This window comes from Rhinichthys klamathensis, unplaced genomic scaffold, assembly GCF_029890125.1.
Source record: "Rhinichthys klamathensis goyatoka isolate OS25496 unplaced genomic scaffold, OSU_Roscu_1.1 h1tg000149l_1, whole genome shotgun sequence".
Taxonomy (NCBI): domain Eukaryota; kingdom Metazoa; phylum Chordata; class Actinopteri; order Cypriniformes; family Leuciscidae; genus Rhinichthys; species Rhinichthys klamathensis.
Window position 1 is genome coordinate 608564 of NW_026606684.1, and position 18782 is coordinate 627345.

The following is an 18782-nucleotide window of genomic DNA, read 5'->3' on the forward strand; positions in this document are numbered from 1 at the left end:
GGTTTGTTGTGTACCTGCTTTTCTGGCCTTCGGACCGTGCTGCCGCAGCAGCACTCTTCTCTTCGTCTGTAATGTTTTGTTCTGTCAACGTGGACACATCAGAGACCCTACATTTTTCCATCACCACCATCTCAATTTCTGCAAAACACAAACACAACACAGAGTATAACAGCACAGCTGGATTTTGGCATTGTACATGTGAGATGGAAGATCCCCGCACCAAACTGATCTGAGCTGTCTAAAGTTACACTAACCCTTAAAATTATTTCATGTCTGCAGAATTTTTTTTCAAAAAGGGAAACCACTTTGGAAGTTATTAAATACCACTTTGTGGTATTTAATAACTTCCAAAACTAAATCTACCAGCCCAAGTCACAAGGGAATGTTTTCTATAGCTATATGTAATGATCGCTGTGATTATTAACAGTATGCATGTATTTATGTACAGTATAAAGTAGAGGTCTGCGCGGGACTGTTTTTTTCGTCCCACTCCCGCTAGGTTCTATTCCACTCCTACCCGCTCCCGCTTAAAATTCACTCTCTGTGCACCTGCTATCCGCCTTGAATGATTTTCTTCCCGACCCGACCTATCCCGCTAAATTTAGATCTCGTTTCGAGAATCTCAAAAGACGCGTTTCCATTACAAAAAACTATAAAAAACTATTGTGAAATGACGGCGTTTCCATTAACCAATATTATGCGACTAAAACTTAATTTTTTCCTCTCGAGATAAGTCAATATAAAAATCATGGCAACAGGTGTTGGTAGGTTTATGTAAATCCCAGTCACCGCACTAGTCATTATTTTAAATCGAAGGAGACGTAGGCGTGTTATCCGAGCATAAATGGCAAGGAAAGCCCCTTATACTTGGGAGTGGCACATATGAGGTGCTTCTCCCTCCTATCTGCTTCAAGGTCTTGATAAATTGTGGCTTTTTTTGCTGTTGTTTCGAATCTAGTATTCCCGTGATACTTTTGTCTTTTATAAGTTTAATAAAGAACTGTCTCGTCTTCTGTCCAAACACGCCGCGCTTTCTTTAAAGAATGATCAACTTTTACATATGCCAGGTGACTGTTTCCATTGCAGTTTTGCGAAATATTCCTTTTTCGAATTGCCTGAAAAACCACCTCATGCGAGCGTATAAACTTTTTTGCGATATTATATTGTTTGTGGCACTTTTCGAAAGTTGTTAAAAGTTGCCAAATAAATTTAAAAAATAGCTAAATTTGTTGCTAGGTATTTTTAAAAAAAGTTTCTAGGGTAGTCTGAAAAGTTCTAAATCTAGCAACAAAATTGCTAAGATGGCAACACTGGCTATATTATGCGCTTGATGTCCGCACAGACGCATGCAAATAAAAATGATGACGCAGAAACCACTGGTCCATGCGCACAGCACATGTATAATACAGTCCTCAGAGCAGGCTGTACAGGTGGTCGATTAGAATGAGAAAAGCGCGGATACGCTGTTGTCAAAGGATGTCAGGAGCAGCAGGGCTAATGTCAGACTGCCCGCTCCCATCCAAAGTACACCAGAGTTACCGACTGCTACCGTCTTTTATTTGGAAATTTAATCCCACAAGAATTCTTATTGGGTCCCGTGGGAATGAAGTACCCAGAGCTCCTGGAAGGTGCACACTTGATGAATAATGCTCATTCTGATAAGGGAAAATGTGTTAAATGCAGCTAAGAGCACTATACTCATACACTTTAGCCTAAATGATGATTTGTGTCATATACACAAATATATACACACACACTCCCCCTTGTGTATATATGTATTCTATGATAATGAAGTTGGTCAAAAAAACCTTTCAAAATCTAGCTTTTATTTAATATAATATATGCAAGAGTTTTACATAAATGTTGTTTAAAAAAAGGTCAGTTTTTAAAAGTTTTTTTTGACCAAGTTCATTATCATATATACACTCACCGGCCACTTTATTAGGTACCCCATGCTAGTAACGGGTTGGACCCCCTTTTGCCTTCAGAACTGCCTCAATTCTTCGTGGCATAGATTCAACAAGGTGCTGGAAGCATTCCTCAGGGAGTTTGGTCCATATTGACATGATGGCATCACACAGTTGCCGCAGATTTGTCGGCTGCACATCCATGATGCGAATCTCCCGTTCCACCACATCCCAAAGATGCTCTATTGGGTTGAGATCTGGTGACTGTGGAGGCCATTTTAGTACAGTGAACTCATTGTCATGTTCAAGAAACCAATTTGAAATGATTAGAGCTTTGTGACATGGTGGAAGTAGCCATCAGAGGATGGGTACATGGTGGCCATAAAGGGATGGACATCGTCAGAAACAATGCTCAGGTAGGCCGTGGCATTTAAACGATGCCCAATTGGCACTAAGGGGCCTAAAGTGTGCCAGGAAAACATCCCCCACACCATTACACCACCACCACCAGCCTGCACAGTGGTAACAAGGCATGATGGTTCCATGTTCTCATTCTGTTTACGCCAAATTCTGACTCTAACATCTGAATCTCTCAACAGAAATCGAGACTCATCAGACCAGGCAACATTTTTCCAGTCTTCAACTGTTCAATTTTGGTGAGCTCTTGCAAATTGTAGCCTCTTTTTCCTATTTGTAGTGGAGATGAGTGGTACCCGGTGGAGTCTTCTGCTGTTGTAGCCCATCCGCCTCAAGGTTGTGCGTGTTGTGGCTTCACAAATGCTTTGCTGCATACCTCGGTTGTAACGAGTGGTTATTTCAGTCACTGTTGCCCTTCTATCAGCTCGAACCAGTCTGGCCATTCTCCTCTGACCTCTGGCATCAACAAGGCATTTCCGCCCACAGAACTGCCGCTCACTGGATGTTTTTTCTTTTTCGGACCATTCTCTGTAAACCCTAGAGATGGTTGTGCGTGAAAATCCCAGTAGATTAGCAGTTTCTGAAATACTCAGACCAGCCCTTCTGGCACCAACAATCATGCCACGTTCAAAGTCACTCAAATCAACTTTCTTCCCCATACTGATGCTCGGTTTGAACTGCAGGAGATTGTCTTGACCATGACTACATGCCTAAATGCACTGAGTTGCCGCCATGTGATTGGCTGCTTAGAAATTAAGTGTTAACGAGCAGTTGGACAGGTGTACCTAATAAAGTGGCCGGTGAGTGTATATATATATATATATATATATATATATAAACACACAAACACACACAAGGGTAGCCTTGGGTTACTTGAAAGCCACAGGTTGGAAAAGATTGCAGTAAAAAATAAAACTACTCTAATTTCTCAACACCTAATGAACTTGCAAACCTGGTGAAGGGATGTAAAAAAGAAAAAAGTTGCTCACAAAGACAATCCTGTCTTAAATTACTTCGATGAACTTTATCATGAGTTATAGCTGGCTGCGAGTCAGACGTGGGGAAGAACGACTAAAGGAATGAATCATCACACAGAGGAGTGAATACAACAGGAGATAGGGCTTAAGCTCACTTTCCCTCTCAATTCTGACAAGATTAAGATGATACAAAAATGTTTCCCAAGGTGGGAGAGGGTGGGGGTGAGGTTTTGCCCAATCGGAGAGGTGGAGAGCACAGAATGAATGTGGACCAAAGTGACCGTGTCAAAACACAGAAATGACATGAGAAGGTGGAGTGCTCTCGCAACTGGCAAAACTTGATATAGCCAAGTAGGACGTGCTTCTGGATTAACACTGTCATTTTTGTTGGTCCTGGAACAACATTCCTATGAAACAATCAAAGACCAAACCCTAACCTTCACCTAAAATCGTCGGGAAAGGATTATACTATTGTTCAAATCAATAACCCAAGGCATAAGATCTGATTGGTTGATAGGATTATTGCTCCAACCCATATCCTACTTGGGTCAATCACAATAAAACGGTCTCCTTTTGAATTCAACGGAAGAAAGTCAGTCATGGAAGTTTGGAACAACATGAGGGTAAGTAAATTACACAATTCTCATTTTCGGGAGAGCTTTCCCTGTAAGTATTACCATATATTAGTGGAGACTGCAAGACTTTTTTTGAGAGTCAGTTTTGAGAGCAGAGCCACAGCCAAAGTGTGGTGTGATCCAAAGAATGGAGGGTCAGTCAGTCATGCTGGGACATTCATCTAGTGCTACTCACCTTCCTTGTCCCCACTTGTCCTGCTGGCCTTTGAACTAGCCTCTGTACCTTTAGCCTTTTCCTTCTCTTCTTCCGGCCCTTCCTCCGATCCTCGTTCTTCCTCCTCTTCCTCGCCCACGTTCTTGTAGTTGGGTCTTTTCTGTGCCCTCTTCCTCCCACGCTGACGACTCATCTCCAGGGAACGCTCTAGACTTTCTTGGGGCTTGGTGAAGCGACGAACACCAGCATTACACTAAAATGAAAGGACAAATGGATGAGGTGTATGACTAATATGTCCAATATTTGAGGCTCATGAAAAGTTTTCCTTTCATAATAAAAATAAAAAGAATATGTGTGTGTATACACACTTTTTATTGTTTTATATATATTTTTTCCCATATCGTCACCTTCCTAAAATAATTGCCCAAGTCATTTTTTGACAAAGATGATTTTTTTGCATAAGTCATCTTTCTGCATAAGTCATGATGCTGGCCACCTCTGATAAAATCGCCCAACTCAGTTGAACAGATCATGTAGTTCTACCCCTGTAGTCAAGAGTGTGACTTAGGCCGTTTTATTTTGCCTAAGTCAAAATACAATGAGACTTAGGCAATTTTACAAGCTTTTCAAGATGGGAGCTGCATCAAGAATAACTAAATAAATATAATATATTCAATTATTGGTTCAGTTTTTTGTGTTTTCTGAGAAACCTGAAAAAATGACTTGGGTAATTATTTTAGGAAGGTGACGATATATTGATCAGGTCAAACAGACAAAGTACAAGTACATCAATTCACAGTTTGGAGGATTTCCAATAAACAGAAACTCATTGTCTTTCAAACATTAATAAGCTTTATTAGAAACATTTGAATATAAAAACAAAAAGGCAATATTTTCTGCCATATTTCTTTTAAACAAATTTACATAATGAACCTTTTGCTGCTTGATCTCAGCACAACATATTCACACATTAACCATCTTGGATAACAGCAATAGCTGCTTTTACAACGTCTGCAGAACTTAAAGAGGCAGTGAAAGGAAAACAGTCTCTGGCTTCTCAGAAACAAGAACCCGCTAAGACAGGAAACAGCTGCCAAACAGTCTAGGACACATTTGGTAAGTGCAATACGGACAGCAGTGATGTTTCCGAGGATCTCCAATAACTCATGTGAGATGAAGCACTAGGCAGTTGCTGTTGGACAGCACACCAAAGGACCCCCAACCTCATTCATGACGACCACACAAGAGATAATACGTTCATTCTTAGAACGGCAGGAAAACACAGTGAACAATCACCTGCTCGTGGTCTCACAGAAGCGCTATTGCACTCTGAACCACTCGGTCTGCTCTTCAAAGAATGTCTGCGAGGATTCAAAGAACCCACCTCTCTACTGTTTCAAAATGTAAGATGATGTTTCTCTTCAAGTTTGAGAAAAAGCAGCTTTGAGGAACATAAATTGTATGTTAGCATACGAATTAAAAACATCTCTCGACAAAAAAAAAAAACAGGACCACAACAGGTCACAGTGACGCATACGAAGAACATGCGCCTTGCAGCTGAGAAGTGGAGCGCTCAGTAGGACGCCACACTTGCAAAAAAACCTGTGGTCAGAGACTTAATGAGTAAATTCTATTCAAAGTGCAATGTACATCACCAAGACTGAGCTATTTACGAGAAAAGACTGAAGAGATAAAAGGCAGCTGATGACCTCACTCTTTGTGTCACTGCTGTCAAGATAAGATGAATAAAAAATAAAAAAAACATCTAGAGTTTACTAAAGGCGAAAGTGTGGTCGTCTGATGCGTTGCATCCCCTCAGATATGTGTGACATAATTTTAAGAATCAAAACAACAGGTCTGTGACATCAGACTGATGCGAGAGTCCCATCCACCTCAGCCAAGCGAAGTGACCAAGTTGCATTCACCAGAACGCTTAATTGTGACAACCACTTGTTGAACTTCCAGAAACAGGTTGCTAAAGCATGCCACTAGGCTACAGGTGCGCTTCCAGCAAACTGCATAGCAGGTGTGCCTTTGCTTACACATCCACCCTGCTCACTGTGCAGCATGTAAATCATATAATGAGAAAACAGGGGAAGCTTCTAATACGGTAGCGGTTTTGCCCTTCATCTCTGCACTACATAACTTCATACTTCCTGTCATCTGCGCAAGGACCTGTTTGAAATCCTATTCTACACATCCGACGTCTCTGTTTGGTCCCTTCTGTGCTCATCCTCTACCTGCGGCTTGTGGTAAAGGAAGGTCATGTGATGTGCGTGTGTGTGTGTTTGGGTGTTAGAGGGTTGCTGGTAACACACATGTACAAGCACCTATTTCACAGGCCCTTACGGGAAAGGAAAAGTAGGTTAGAGGCAGTGTGACGACGGTGTAAGGCAAATCGCTGTGCATCAGAGCAATGAGAGCCACAGCAAAAGACAGACCAAAACTCTGCATTTATATAAGGATTCCCACCGGCTTCCTCAACCGAGCTCTTCACAACATGCCACAGCCCCACAACAGACTGTATTATCTAATCTAAACATTGATGGTCTGATAAATAACAAAAAATTTGTTTGCCTCAACTAAGTTTCAGCTTAAATGGAGACCTTCAGCAAGAAATGAAACTTGCGCAGTTCATATCAGTAATTCATGAACCTTTTGGAGCTAATGCATTCAGTTTCTAAAGAAAGAAAAAAATGATAATATGGAAGTGTTCTCTCACAAAGCAAAATATTTGTGCACTGTGGAATACTTGTCATACCATTACAAGGATAATAAAGAGAATCAATTTGAAATCTTGAAATTGTGTATCAGAGATTCCAAGAGAATGCAGTTTTTGCAGTGAGATGTTTTTGCTGCTGTTATCTGATGGTCTTTGTTTGTACAAAAATACAATATTTATTGAGCTTTGATAACATTTTGCAATTCAAAGAGTGAAAATTACTTTACTTTTGATAAACATCCTATCTGGATTTGATATATAGATAAATTAAAAGAAAGCACCAGTAACAAGGTCAAATCTTATGCATAAAAAGCAATTAAATAACATATTTAACCAATTAGCCAATCTGTGCCGAATAGCAGCATTATTGTCGGCTGGGTCAGGTATTAAAATATGAAAAAGTTTTGCAGATGCAGTTTGTTTACAGTACATGGCAGCACAGATATGCATGGTGTAAACAGTTTCGTGCAAACCAAAACAAATGTAGCAGTCAGCAAACTTCACAGCACTCATCCAAACTTAATGTCATTGTTGTGATCTATTTACCTTCAGAACAGTGTCGTTTTTTTTTATCTACTGTACAGTACAAAAACGTGTCAACAGCTCTGAAATTTGTGTTGATATTCTGAACAACACCTGCAAATCATTTTTGTTTAAATGCCTCTTTTCCTTGAACTGCTCTGAAATTTCAGTCACACAGGTCGCACATGTTTAGGGAAGCTGGGGCTGACAGATTACCGTCAGCTTTAAAAAAAAAAAAAAATGGTCAAGTAGAGCAGGCTGTGGTTAAGCCTGAGAGGTGAGACACAGAAACAGACCGCAGAAAGGGGCAGAGAATGGGAAAGGGGAAATGGCTTTTGATAATACTGACACAAATGAGTAGAGAGGCTGTTTCCCTGAAAAGGCAGCTTGACTGCCTGTTTCATTTTTTTTTTGCTGATGATGATAAACATACATTTATCAGAACAATACAGGATGGAGTACTGATGCATATCTACTATCAGCAGATACGCTGGTTAATGACCATTCTAGGAATGCACATATATTATCTGTGACCATATCATTTTCAGCCATAATTCATTTTTCCAATTCAAACTCTATGCTAGCTTTCAAAAATACCAAACTTTGACCCCCCAAAACCCTAACACTATATAATGTTTTACTCTACATTAAAGTCTCAAAAAAGGTGGGGACTATATAGTTATGTGCGCCACTACTAATTTCCATAATGTTTAAATGCAAATTTTGTAACAGGCTAGTCAACTAAGAAACCTGTATAACTGATTAATTTGAAATGGCTAACTTAAATCTGACTCAAAAAGTTGAAAGCTCTGTTGTTTGTTAGCACGGCCACCACTTGTGGTCGATTGTGGAGGGGTGGTGTTTACTAAATGAGTGAATAAGTCCAGCATACATCAATACTCACCACAGAGAAGTCTTGTCTATTCACTGAAAGATCAAGTTATCACATTGAACATATATCACATAAATCACATTGAACAAGGCAATTTTTTTTTTTTTTTTTTAACTCATGCAGGGAATATCAATAAGACTTTAAAATAGTATTGATTTCACTTTAAACGCAGTTGTTTAGAAACAGCCCAAAATATATAGATTTAAATAATCAAGGACCAATGGTGATAAGTCATAAAAATAACTATCTTCTATTTATTTTAGGAAGTAAATGACATCAGATGAGAGGTTGCTACTGTATGGTGTTTAATTCATCAAAGTTGTTTCAAATCCCCAACCCTAAGAATAAACAATAGCAAAAATGAATAATTATCAGCTAGTATTGCCTAATTTCTATATCACTGCAAACATATTTAAACACTACTCAATGAAATGCTACTAACATCTACAGTTCAAGCAAGCATGACATTCTCCTCACACACACACTCTCTCAGAAACAAATCTGACATTTAAGTGATTTTGTTTTTGCCAGGTACAAGAGAATGACTCAACCCGGCAAACATTCGGGACGCTTTTATTGCAAATATTTGCATATGTGAATATGCACGGCTTGGCCCGGATTCTGATATCCAGACAATATAAAAAATATATATATAGAAAAAAACAAGTTATGTGCTACAGGCTGCACTACACAATCAGTCTCATATCCACCTACACGCTGCAGTGATGTCTGCTGTGCAGAAGATTTTCAAAGCAGCCCATTAACACCACTGATATCGCAGTGTTCTAATCTGCCTGCCTTACCTCAGTGTAAATACCCTCATGAAAATAACAAGAGCACAGGCAAACCGCAAAGAAGAATTCGCTTCTCCTCTTCAATCATTTGGTCCACAGACTGGAGCAGCGGCATTTCAAAACCATCTGTTTTCTGAGAAGCTTATTTGGGGGGTCTGATACGCATATTTTATTAAAAAAGGCACAGTGAGACTGTAGCGCTTGACTGACATATTTTAAGCGATGAAGAGACGTGATAACAATTAGCAAGTTAATCGGACACATCACTGTAAAACGGACACATTGATTGAACTTTCCTTGAGGTAGAGGAACTTTTGGGCAGTCTGATGTAGCCATGACAGCTCTTTGCCACCAAGTAAATATCAAAAATCAGTGCTAACGTTTAAAATGCAAAAATATTTATTTCACTTCTGAATTCTAGATCTAATGAGCCGTAGGTAACATAAACAAAAATTACCGTTATTTTCCAGTCTATATACGTTTAGCCAGATTTTGTGCTGCAAACATCCATGACAACTTTTAACTTATCCATGCTGGCAAATAATCATGGTGCCACCCGACGTGAATTATAAAAATGATTTTAGTACGGCCATTCAAAACCCAAAGGTCAATCATGTCGCATATAAAGCAATCAACAATAGAATAATGTTTGGCACCGATGAATGTGTAAACAGATATCAGATACCAGTCGTGTCTAAAGTGAATGTAAACAGGTATGGCAAAAAAACACAAAAAACCCCAGATATGGTCAAAAGATCAGATGTGTGCATTAAGACAGGCAGTGTAAACGCAGCCTGATAAACCTCTCACTGCTTATGAGAGTGAGATAGATCTACTAAGTGCCTGTAATTGAAGAAGAGAAATAAATGCCCTTTAAACTAAATGCACATTCATATGACTCGCACGAGGGCTGTAATGCACCGAGATTCATGTGCCGCTTTGACCTTCACATAAAAAGCATGATGGCCAAAAAAAAGAAAAAAAGAAGCAGTTTTACAAGGTTGCTTTGAAACAAGAGAGCGGGAAGCAGGGCTTGGGCGATATGGCAAAAAATATGATCACAATATTTCTTTTTTTCATATTGATTGGTATAGAGATTTATCATGATATATAAATTGATAATGCTGCCAGCTTGAAGAATATCCTGACAGTGACTGAAGACTGGAGAAACCGGAGGGTTCATTGATTACATTTTATTAACAAAAAAAGGATAACATAAATGTAAACTTTTAACTTTTGGCTAGGTTCCAGGGTGCCCTAAAATAAAATAAAATAAAATAAAATAAAAAATAAATTAAAATAGTGGCAACAAAAATCAAATATTTGAAGAGGTACCACCTTTACTAAAAAACAAGTTAACTGTTAGATAAAATAAAGTTAAAAAATATTAACGATACACTGGTTTTACGTCTATAAAATGATTTAGAGGTAGAAATTTGAGTAAACAGTGCAAAATGTAAACATTCTAACCAGTCATTATGCTACACAGTTTAACACGGGACCGCATGTTATCGCTGGAATGGTACCTTTTCAAGTGATGGAAAAGGTTTGTTTCCAACAGACAGGATGTTTTAACCACCTGGTCCATTCACACAGAATGCATTTTTTGCATTTTACTGCACTACTTTTCCATTGCATTTCTATGTAAACATAGAACGTGGACACGTTTGACGTTGTGCTCGCGTCTTTTGTCAAGTGTGGGTATCTGCAGGTCGAAGTAATGGGCTTGCCAAAAGGTCTTTACAATTGGTCGCGAAAGCTGCATGTTAGGGTGTAGGGTAGAGTTTGTTTATGTTGTAGCACTGTGTAACTGTCCGCTGTTAAAAGTTCAACTATTAAAAACATGTCTCAAGAGCATGTGTTTTTTTCTTGCATTTTTAACTGCAAAATGCAGTTTTTTGTGAGAATCTTAATCTGCACTTATTCTGTGCATTTAAGAAACCCAAACCAGTTTATAATTGACGTTGTATTACCTTTTTTCAAAAATTTCCTCGGCTTTAGAGGGTTATGCAAGTTAGGTTTCGCTTTCGCTTTAATTTCACTCGCCAGCTACCTACAGACTCATTGACTGATCGATGTTGTCGCGTTTATTTCTGCTGTGTAATACACTAGTGCTAATCCATATCTAGTAAAACTGTCCAGAGCTTATCATCGTCATTGACATAATTTTTTATTAATGATCTCGATATGATATCACCCAGTCCTAGCGGCAAATGTGTAAAGTTAATGGTAAAAATAGTGATTCCAAATGCAGTGATATCATTCTAGTTTGACATGTTAAAGTGTTCATAACACAGTGCCAAGGTCATGTAAAAGGCATTTAAAAACAAGATTTTTAACTGACTAGGAGTCACTTGTTCCCTACTAAATGGTTCATGGCTTCTTGTAGGGATCAATCCTGAATCCATCTGGTTACCTGTTGAATAAACTTCCAAATGAGGATGCCAATGGGCAGATGTACTCACTAAACTCTTGTGAGTGCTCTGTTCTGTCTGCACGGTGAACACCGACAGGTCTCCATTCAGAATGACATCGGCCAGGGAGTGGACGAGAGGCTGGTAGTGGATGATTAGGAACACCTATGACAGTGGGGCATCATATGTTGTCACTTGACCACATGCATACAGCTCACACTGTGTGTATCGTGGCTATTCTACTCATTGCAAGTCTCAACAAAACCAAAGTATGTTTCTGTACCTGTGACAGCAGGTAGAGCGACACCTGAGGGTTGATCTTGCGGTCTTCGGACTGGAAAAATAAATATTGTCATGTAAACAAGTTTGTTTGGAGTGGAAATAGCCAGAAATTACATCATCATCATCCTTGAATCACTACTATATAGTTCAAAAGTATAGTTACAGCAACATGAATTTTTTTTGGTCAAAATACTGTTTTCAACATTAATAATAATAATAAATGTTTCTTGAGTAGAAAATCATCACATTAGAATGATTTCAGAAGAATTATGTGACACTGAAGACTGGAGTAATGATCCTGAAAATTCTGCTTTGCCATCACAGGAATACATTTTCAAAATATATAAAAAAAAGAAACAGTTACTTTAAATTGTAATATTTCACAATATTAATGTTTTTACTGTATTTTTGATCCAACAAATGCAGCCTTGGAGAGCATAGGACACTTTTTTTTTAAGATACATTAAACCAATCTTAACAACCCCAAACGTTTAAACAGTACTAGAGTATCAAAGATTTCTATTTTTGTATTAAATGTTTATTATTGCAGCGCAGTAAGGATGTATCTTATCACAAGTAAACTTCTCCGTAATGCTGTAAAGATATGAGTGAAAGGGAAATTGAAATCTTGAACTTTTGCATGCTGAATTTATATAACATTAAGATTGTTATTACCAACACTTCCAAATGAGAAAGTAAAAGTTTATTGGAAGCCATTAACTTTTATGATTTCAAAAGTCATAAATGCTCAATAGGAAAAAATAAGGGCGTGTTCACACTTGGCATCTTTGGTTCGATTTAAACGAACCCTGGTGCGAATGCTCTCTTAGTGCGGATCATTTGAACGTTTGAACGCTGCCATCCGAACCCTGGTGCGCACCAAACAAGCTTCCAAGACAACTCTGGTGCGGTTCAAATGATATATGAATGCAACATGGACCAAAGACATGTAAACGAACCAAAAACAGGAAGATGAGACCCTAAGAAGGACAGAATGCTCATGTACATCGTTTTTTTCGCAATGCTGCCCATCACAGTTCAGTACAAGCATCAGAACCACATCTCCACGCAGCAGATCTTCGTTTGTGTGTGTGACGGAGGGATTCCTGCTGCTGTTTTGAACAGTGATGGGGACGAGACCGCCAATGCCGAGTCCGAGTCAAGACCGAGTCTTTGAAGGGTCGAGTCCGAGTCGAGACCGAGTCTTTGAGACCGGACTCGAGTAACTTACTACATCACTAGTTTTGAATCCTTCAGACATTTTATAAGCTCTTCACGAGTTCTCAGCTGGTCAAAATACCATCATATGCAGGCTACGCACATACAACGGGCGCATTTAGCCCAACACACAGCATTGTTTTGTCGTTCAGTAAGTTCCGTTTTAAAATAACCAATACATCATTAAAGCCGACCAATCAGGTTGTGAACGTATCCCAATGCCTTTAGGTTCGGTGATAAAAATGGCAATCTGAAGTAGTAACGCCCGTTTCACACATACTCCGTGTGCAGTGCGTGTTGCGGTACGTATGCAGTACAGGAGCAGCACGTGCTACAGTGCTTTCACATATGCTGCGTGCGTTTGCAGTGCGCAACTGATCCGCGGCTGTACCACAAACACATTTACTCACTATTTGTATTTCAAATCATCAATCAAATCAAGTTATCAGCAACTTTCATTTAAAAAAAAGTTGTGTCACCAGTCCGATTCTCTTTGTACACATATACACTCTTTAATAGACGTATTCACGTTTAAACACAATTTAAACAACGTATTATTCAATGCATTACTTTTATATAGATTATATAGCCTATTAAGTTGCTCAAGCAAGTGGTAACATATTTAACCATATACTTATATTAAAATCGCAAACATTTTAAATTAAAACTTAAAATTGACAAAAACAGCAGACTCATACCTTTTCTTTTGCATAATTTTAATCTTTATACAATAAATCTTGCATGTCAACGAATGAGACGAGTGTCGTTCATTATGTGGCCTTGTTGAAGTAAATTGTAGCTTTCCTTGCTTTACCCCGGTCTTAAAGTAAAAAGATGACCATGAAAAGTAGTAGTATTTAATTAAATGCATTTATGGTGAGATTACATTTTATTTAATTAAATGCATTTTATTATGAAATTACTACATTTTCATGTCAATTTGTGTTCACTTTGACCACGAACTATGCGCTGTCACTTTAATTCAGCGCGTGCAGCACAGCAGAAATAGACTCGGCGCGTAAACGATCTCTGCACTGCTGTATACGCACCTGGAACGGATCGACGGACTGCATCCGCGTGCAGTGTGAAAGCTCTAACCTGTTAACATGGGTACGGAAAAAAATAGGCACCGCATACGCACTGCAAACGGAGTATGTGTGAAACGGGCGTAAGCGGACCAGGACTAAATGTTTTTTTTTGGTCCGGATAAAACGAACCAAGCGAACCAAACTACAAGTGTGAACACACCTAAAAAAAATGTATAAATCACCAAAATATAGTGAACTTATATTGCAATACTATAGTGTATCAATTTTATTCACTCACCTAGTACAATGGTTATGCAAAGTAAGCCTGGAAAAAACACAGGTGTGGCGAGCAGGACGAGGTCGAGGGCCGTGGGAGGACGGGGCGAGGCCGGTGGCTTGATTATTAATGAGCGACACCTGCACGGCGCTCCGGTCTCGTATCTTTCACAAAGGAGGGGAAGCATAAAAGGAGGAGCGACGACAGTGGAGATCGAGAGAGGAACAGGCCTGATCTTATGTGATGTTTTGTGTGGCCAGCAGTTGTCCTCCCACTGCCCTCGACCTCGTCCTGCTCGTCACAACAGGCCTACAAAGACGTATGCTAGTTGTTTTTCAGACATGTGTAGTTGTGTCCTCACCTGCTCTTGACTGACCAGAGAGTACACGTAGAGGGGCAGGAACAGGCGGTTGAGCAGGTGGTCCGTCAGCACTTCATTGAGAAACTCACAGTTGATGATGAGGATGTCGTTCAGATAGTGGAGATGATCCAAATGCTCAGCTACCAGATCGCTGAGTTTTCCTCTGTTTTTATGTCTGATGAAAATAAGTATAGATGGGGAAAAGTGCAATATTTTAATCATATATGTAATAAGCAGGCTATCCCTGTGTCCCAATGTCAATACTATCCCTCCTAAATAGTATAATGCGAGATTAGAATAAGTGTGTCCCAAAGCACAGTATGTTGAAAAGAATGTGTCAAAAGTCCCCGGATGGTCAACTATTTCCGGTACATTTTCGAAGTGTGAATCCGTGCACACTATCAAGGCTTATATAGCGCTTTGTTTGGGACACAGCATTGGTTTTGAATTCAGATGGTTTAGTAAATAATTTCCACAGTGATCCACTGTGCTCTATAGTGAGACCTAGTGGTGCGGAGATGAACTGCACATAAAAAAGTGTCATGAAAACCTTACTCTTCATCAGTCTGCACACACTTGTCCAGCTCGATGACGTGGCTTCCGATGAACCAGACCAAATTGGAGAAGTACGGCACGGCCGTTTTGTCCCTGATGTAGTGGAGCATGTGCTGGTTGTCCACTGCGGGAAAGGACCAAAAGCAAACACAGTTATTCAGGAACTGTGAGGTTTAATAACACAACGGCGGCAGACACAGTGATGGAGAGAGAAAGAAGGTTAACAGAGCAATGTGCAATGTCATTGGTCAGATGTTGGAGGGTTATGTAAATTACGTTTTCTATGCAGAGTCACTAAAGGATGCTAAGTTGGACTATATTTTTTCCTATGCAATAAACAAGTCCTGTACTAAAGCATGCTGAGAGTATTAGATGTTGCAAAATGATTCTAAGCTTGTAAAGGCGTACTATGCAATAAAACAGTAGCAAAAGAATAGGGTTCTTGGTGGGTGCTACTTAATCAACTAATAAACTGAATACGAATATAAAATGGGCCTGTTTGTTTTGTCTTGTGAGGTTTGGAATAATCTGAGATTTGATGGATGGATCATAATGTAGGTTGATCTGTATCCAAGATTATGGATGCTATAATGATCAGTTAGATGACTAGAGGCCGCTCAATGAACCTCAAGCATCTTTTCTTAGAAAATTCAATTAAAACACACATCCAACTGACACTGCCAAAATCACCACGAACGCCAAAAAGAGGGTTTAAATAAAAGCACAGTGCAAAATAAGTGTATTTGTTTAACTATTATCAGAGTGTCAATTGCAAACCTTCTGTGTATACAGACAAAAGAAGCAACTGTTTAAAAAACAATTCAAGAGAACATGCAATACAAGCGGCACAAGAAAGTTCTGAATTTGACCAACTTACATGACACTGGAATAAGGCACACAGGACAGGAGTCACCATAGAGGGAGAGGGGAAGAACAGATAAAGGGTTAAACAGGATGAAGGGACTGAGCTAGTGGAGCTCTGGGCCCTAGAGGTCAAAAAATGAAACAATAACACCACCTAGTGGCTGATCCTAAACCTGCACAAAAGCGCATCTGGAACCAAGAGAACAGCCTAAAAACACTAGACATATAGACCAGCCACATGAAGCTGCCAGGACATGCTAAAAAGCAAAGGTAAACCATACCACCCAACTGCTTATTCTGACAATCAGGGATTTTAACTGCTTTCTTGCTATTAATTCAGAGCACTTATAGAATAATTATACATGCGATCTGCCATATCGAGAATGTCATCTGTACCCCATGTGGCCACAGAGTATTCCAAGTTTTCAAACACTTAAGCGACACTTATAAATGAATGAATGTCATTGCATTATATAAAATAAAAAAATATGCATAGTATATCTACCATTCAGAAGTTTGGGTTCAGTAACTTTTTTAATGTTTATAAAATAAGTATCTTATGCTCACTATGTTTGCATTTAATTGTATTTTTTTTTTATAATAATACAGCAAAAACAGTAAAACTGTGAAATATTATTATAATATAAAATAATGTTTTCTGTTTTAATTTTTTGTATATGTCATTTATTCCTGTGCTGTGATCAAAGCCTTTCTGATCCTTCAGAAATCATTCTAATATGATGATTTGATGCTTAAGAAACATTTCTTATTACCAATGTTGAAAACAGTGTGCTGCTTAATATTTTTGTGGAAACCGTGGTAAAAAATTTTCAGGATTATTTAATGAATAGAAAATTCTAAATAACAGCATTTATTTGAAATTGAAATCTTTGGTAACATTATAAATGTCTTCACTGTCACTTTATTTAATGCATCCTAGGTGAATAAAATTTCTTTCAATCGTAAAAATCGTACTGACCCCAATCTTTTAAAAGGTAGTTCCAAACAAACTGATTTTTAAGCCATAAATTATAACCAAGTGACCATGGGACCCCACATTTTTTTCTAGCTGACCTACCTATAAAATAAAACATGATCTGTTCTCTGTAAGATTTGTTTAATCAATGGCACATAGGTATTTTGTTTCATAGCCGGCCTACATTTGTCAAATGACTAATAAGAAAGATTGTTTTTGCAGCTCTACCTATTTTATGCATAAAATATAACAACAACTGGCATTTTATTTTAAAGAAAGGTTGTTTATTTAATGCAATGACAATCATACATTTTTAAGTGTTGGCTACATCTCCAAATATTATTTGGGGCCACTGTATGCACATGAACATCAGTAACATGCACCAATGGTACAATCTCCACAGACACTGATTGTTTGGCTATAAGATGAACCACAATCCAAGGGTAAGCGCCAAGCAGATAGTAAGAAATGTAAAGTCAGTTTTTCAAGAAGGGAAGACGGATTTAGGTAAAGCTCAAGCCAGAGAAACAGATTGGCGAAAGCCCTTTTGTTTTCAGCACATGACCATACCCAAGTGAAACCCCAGTGTGCACGTGCATGTGTGTAGAGTCAGCAGCGATCACTGAATGTAAGTGTGCGTTACTCACGGATGGCGGAGAACAGAGTCAGCATGCCCATGCATCAGAGGCATGACAGAGCGATTGACAGCAGAGAGAAGGATCGTACGTCAGGGCTCTACTCACCTTTGTACACATTGAGTGTGATAGTCCTGACCGCGATCCTGACCATGCTCTCTGGGTGGTTGAAAAACTTAATGGCCTCCGTGTACAGGGCAAAATCATTAGTGTGCTAGAAGCATGGGAGACAGAGAGTGAGGCCATCAGCAAGGAGGATTAGCTCAGAGAGAGGAGAACTGCAACTAGTGACAAATACACAAAACCTGTACTTTTATTCTCTTATGTGAATCCAGGACGTCTACAAGAGCAGAAGAAATGGGTGCATGCATAACATCACTGAACTCGAAAAGCGTCCCTGAACAAAATGCTACTGGCTGATAAATAGGTTTAAAATCCATCTAATCAAATCCTTGTTATATATAGTCCACACACAACGGACTTCAATGAAGTTGTGACTTGCCTCTTTTTTAGAACTGAATAATTTAGGTAGTGACAAGTATGTACACTACTATTTAAAAGGTTTGGAGTTGGATAGATTTTTTAAATGTGTTTGAAAGAAGTCTTCTATGCTCACCAAGGCTGCATTTATTTGAACAAAAATACAGTAAAAAAAAGTTGATATTTTGAAAAATGATTACAATTTAAAATAACTATTTTATATTGTAATATATTTTAAAATGTAATTTATTCCTGTGATGGTAAAGCTGAATTTTCAGCATCATTACTCCAGACTTCAGTGTCACATTATTCTTCAGAAATCATTCTAATATGCTGATTTGCTGCTCAATAAACATTTTGTATTATTATGAAGTAATATTTCTGTGGAAACCGTGATACATTTTGGTTACACTTTATTTTAAGATGTCCTTGTTACAGTGTAACTATACATTTGCGTACTGAGTAGTAATATTAATTAACATGCACTTGGCTATAATTAGGGTTAGGTTTAGGGGTTAGTTGCATGTAATTAGGCATAATTTACTGTTATTACAACAGTAAGTACATGTAACAAGCAACAAGGACACTGTAAAATAGTGTTACCTACATTTTTTATGATTCTTTGATGGAGAAAAAAAGCAGCATTTATTTGAAATAGATTTTTTTAGTCCA

At 38.6% G+C, this 18782-nt stretch overlaps 1 protein-coding gene across 1 annotated transcript in view; it reads right to left on the minus strand.

Moving 5' to 3' along the window:
- The window catches only part of clec16a (C-type lectin domain containing 16A), a 66931-nt gene that overhangs the window by 45607 nt on the left and 2542 nt on the right, over positions 1-18782 (minus strand). Inside the window, exons 5-11 of the mRNA XM_056258171.1 lie at positions 17739-17844; positions 15156-15279; positions 14601-14775; positions 11718-11768; positions 11486-11599; positions 4112-4343; positions 15-138 (exon numbers count right to left, since the gene is read on the minus strand). Of these exons, the coding sequence (XP_056114146.1) occupies positions 15-138; positions 4112-4343; positions 11486-11599; positions 11718-11768; positions 14601-14775; positions 15156-15279; positions 17739-17844 (926 nt within the window). The remainder of the gene's footprint in view (positions 1-14; positions 139-4111; positions 4344-11485; positions 11600-11717; positions 11769-14600; positions 14776-15155; positions 15280-17738; positions 17845-18782) is intronic.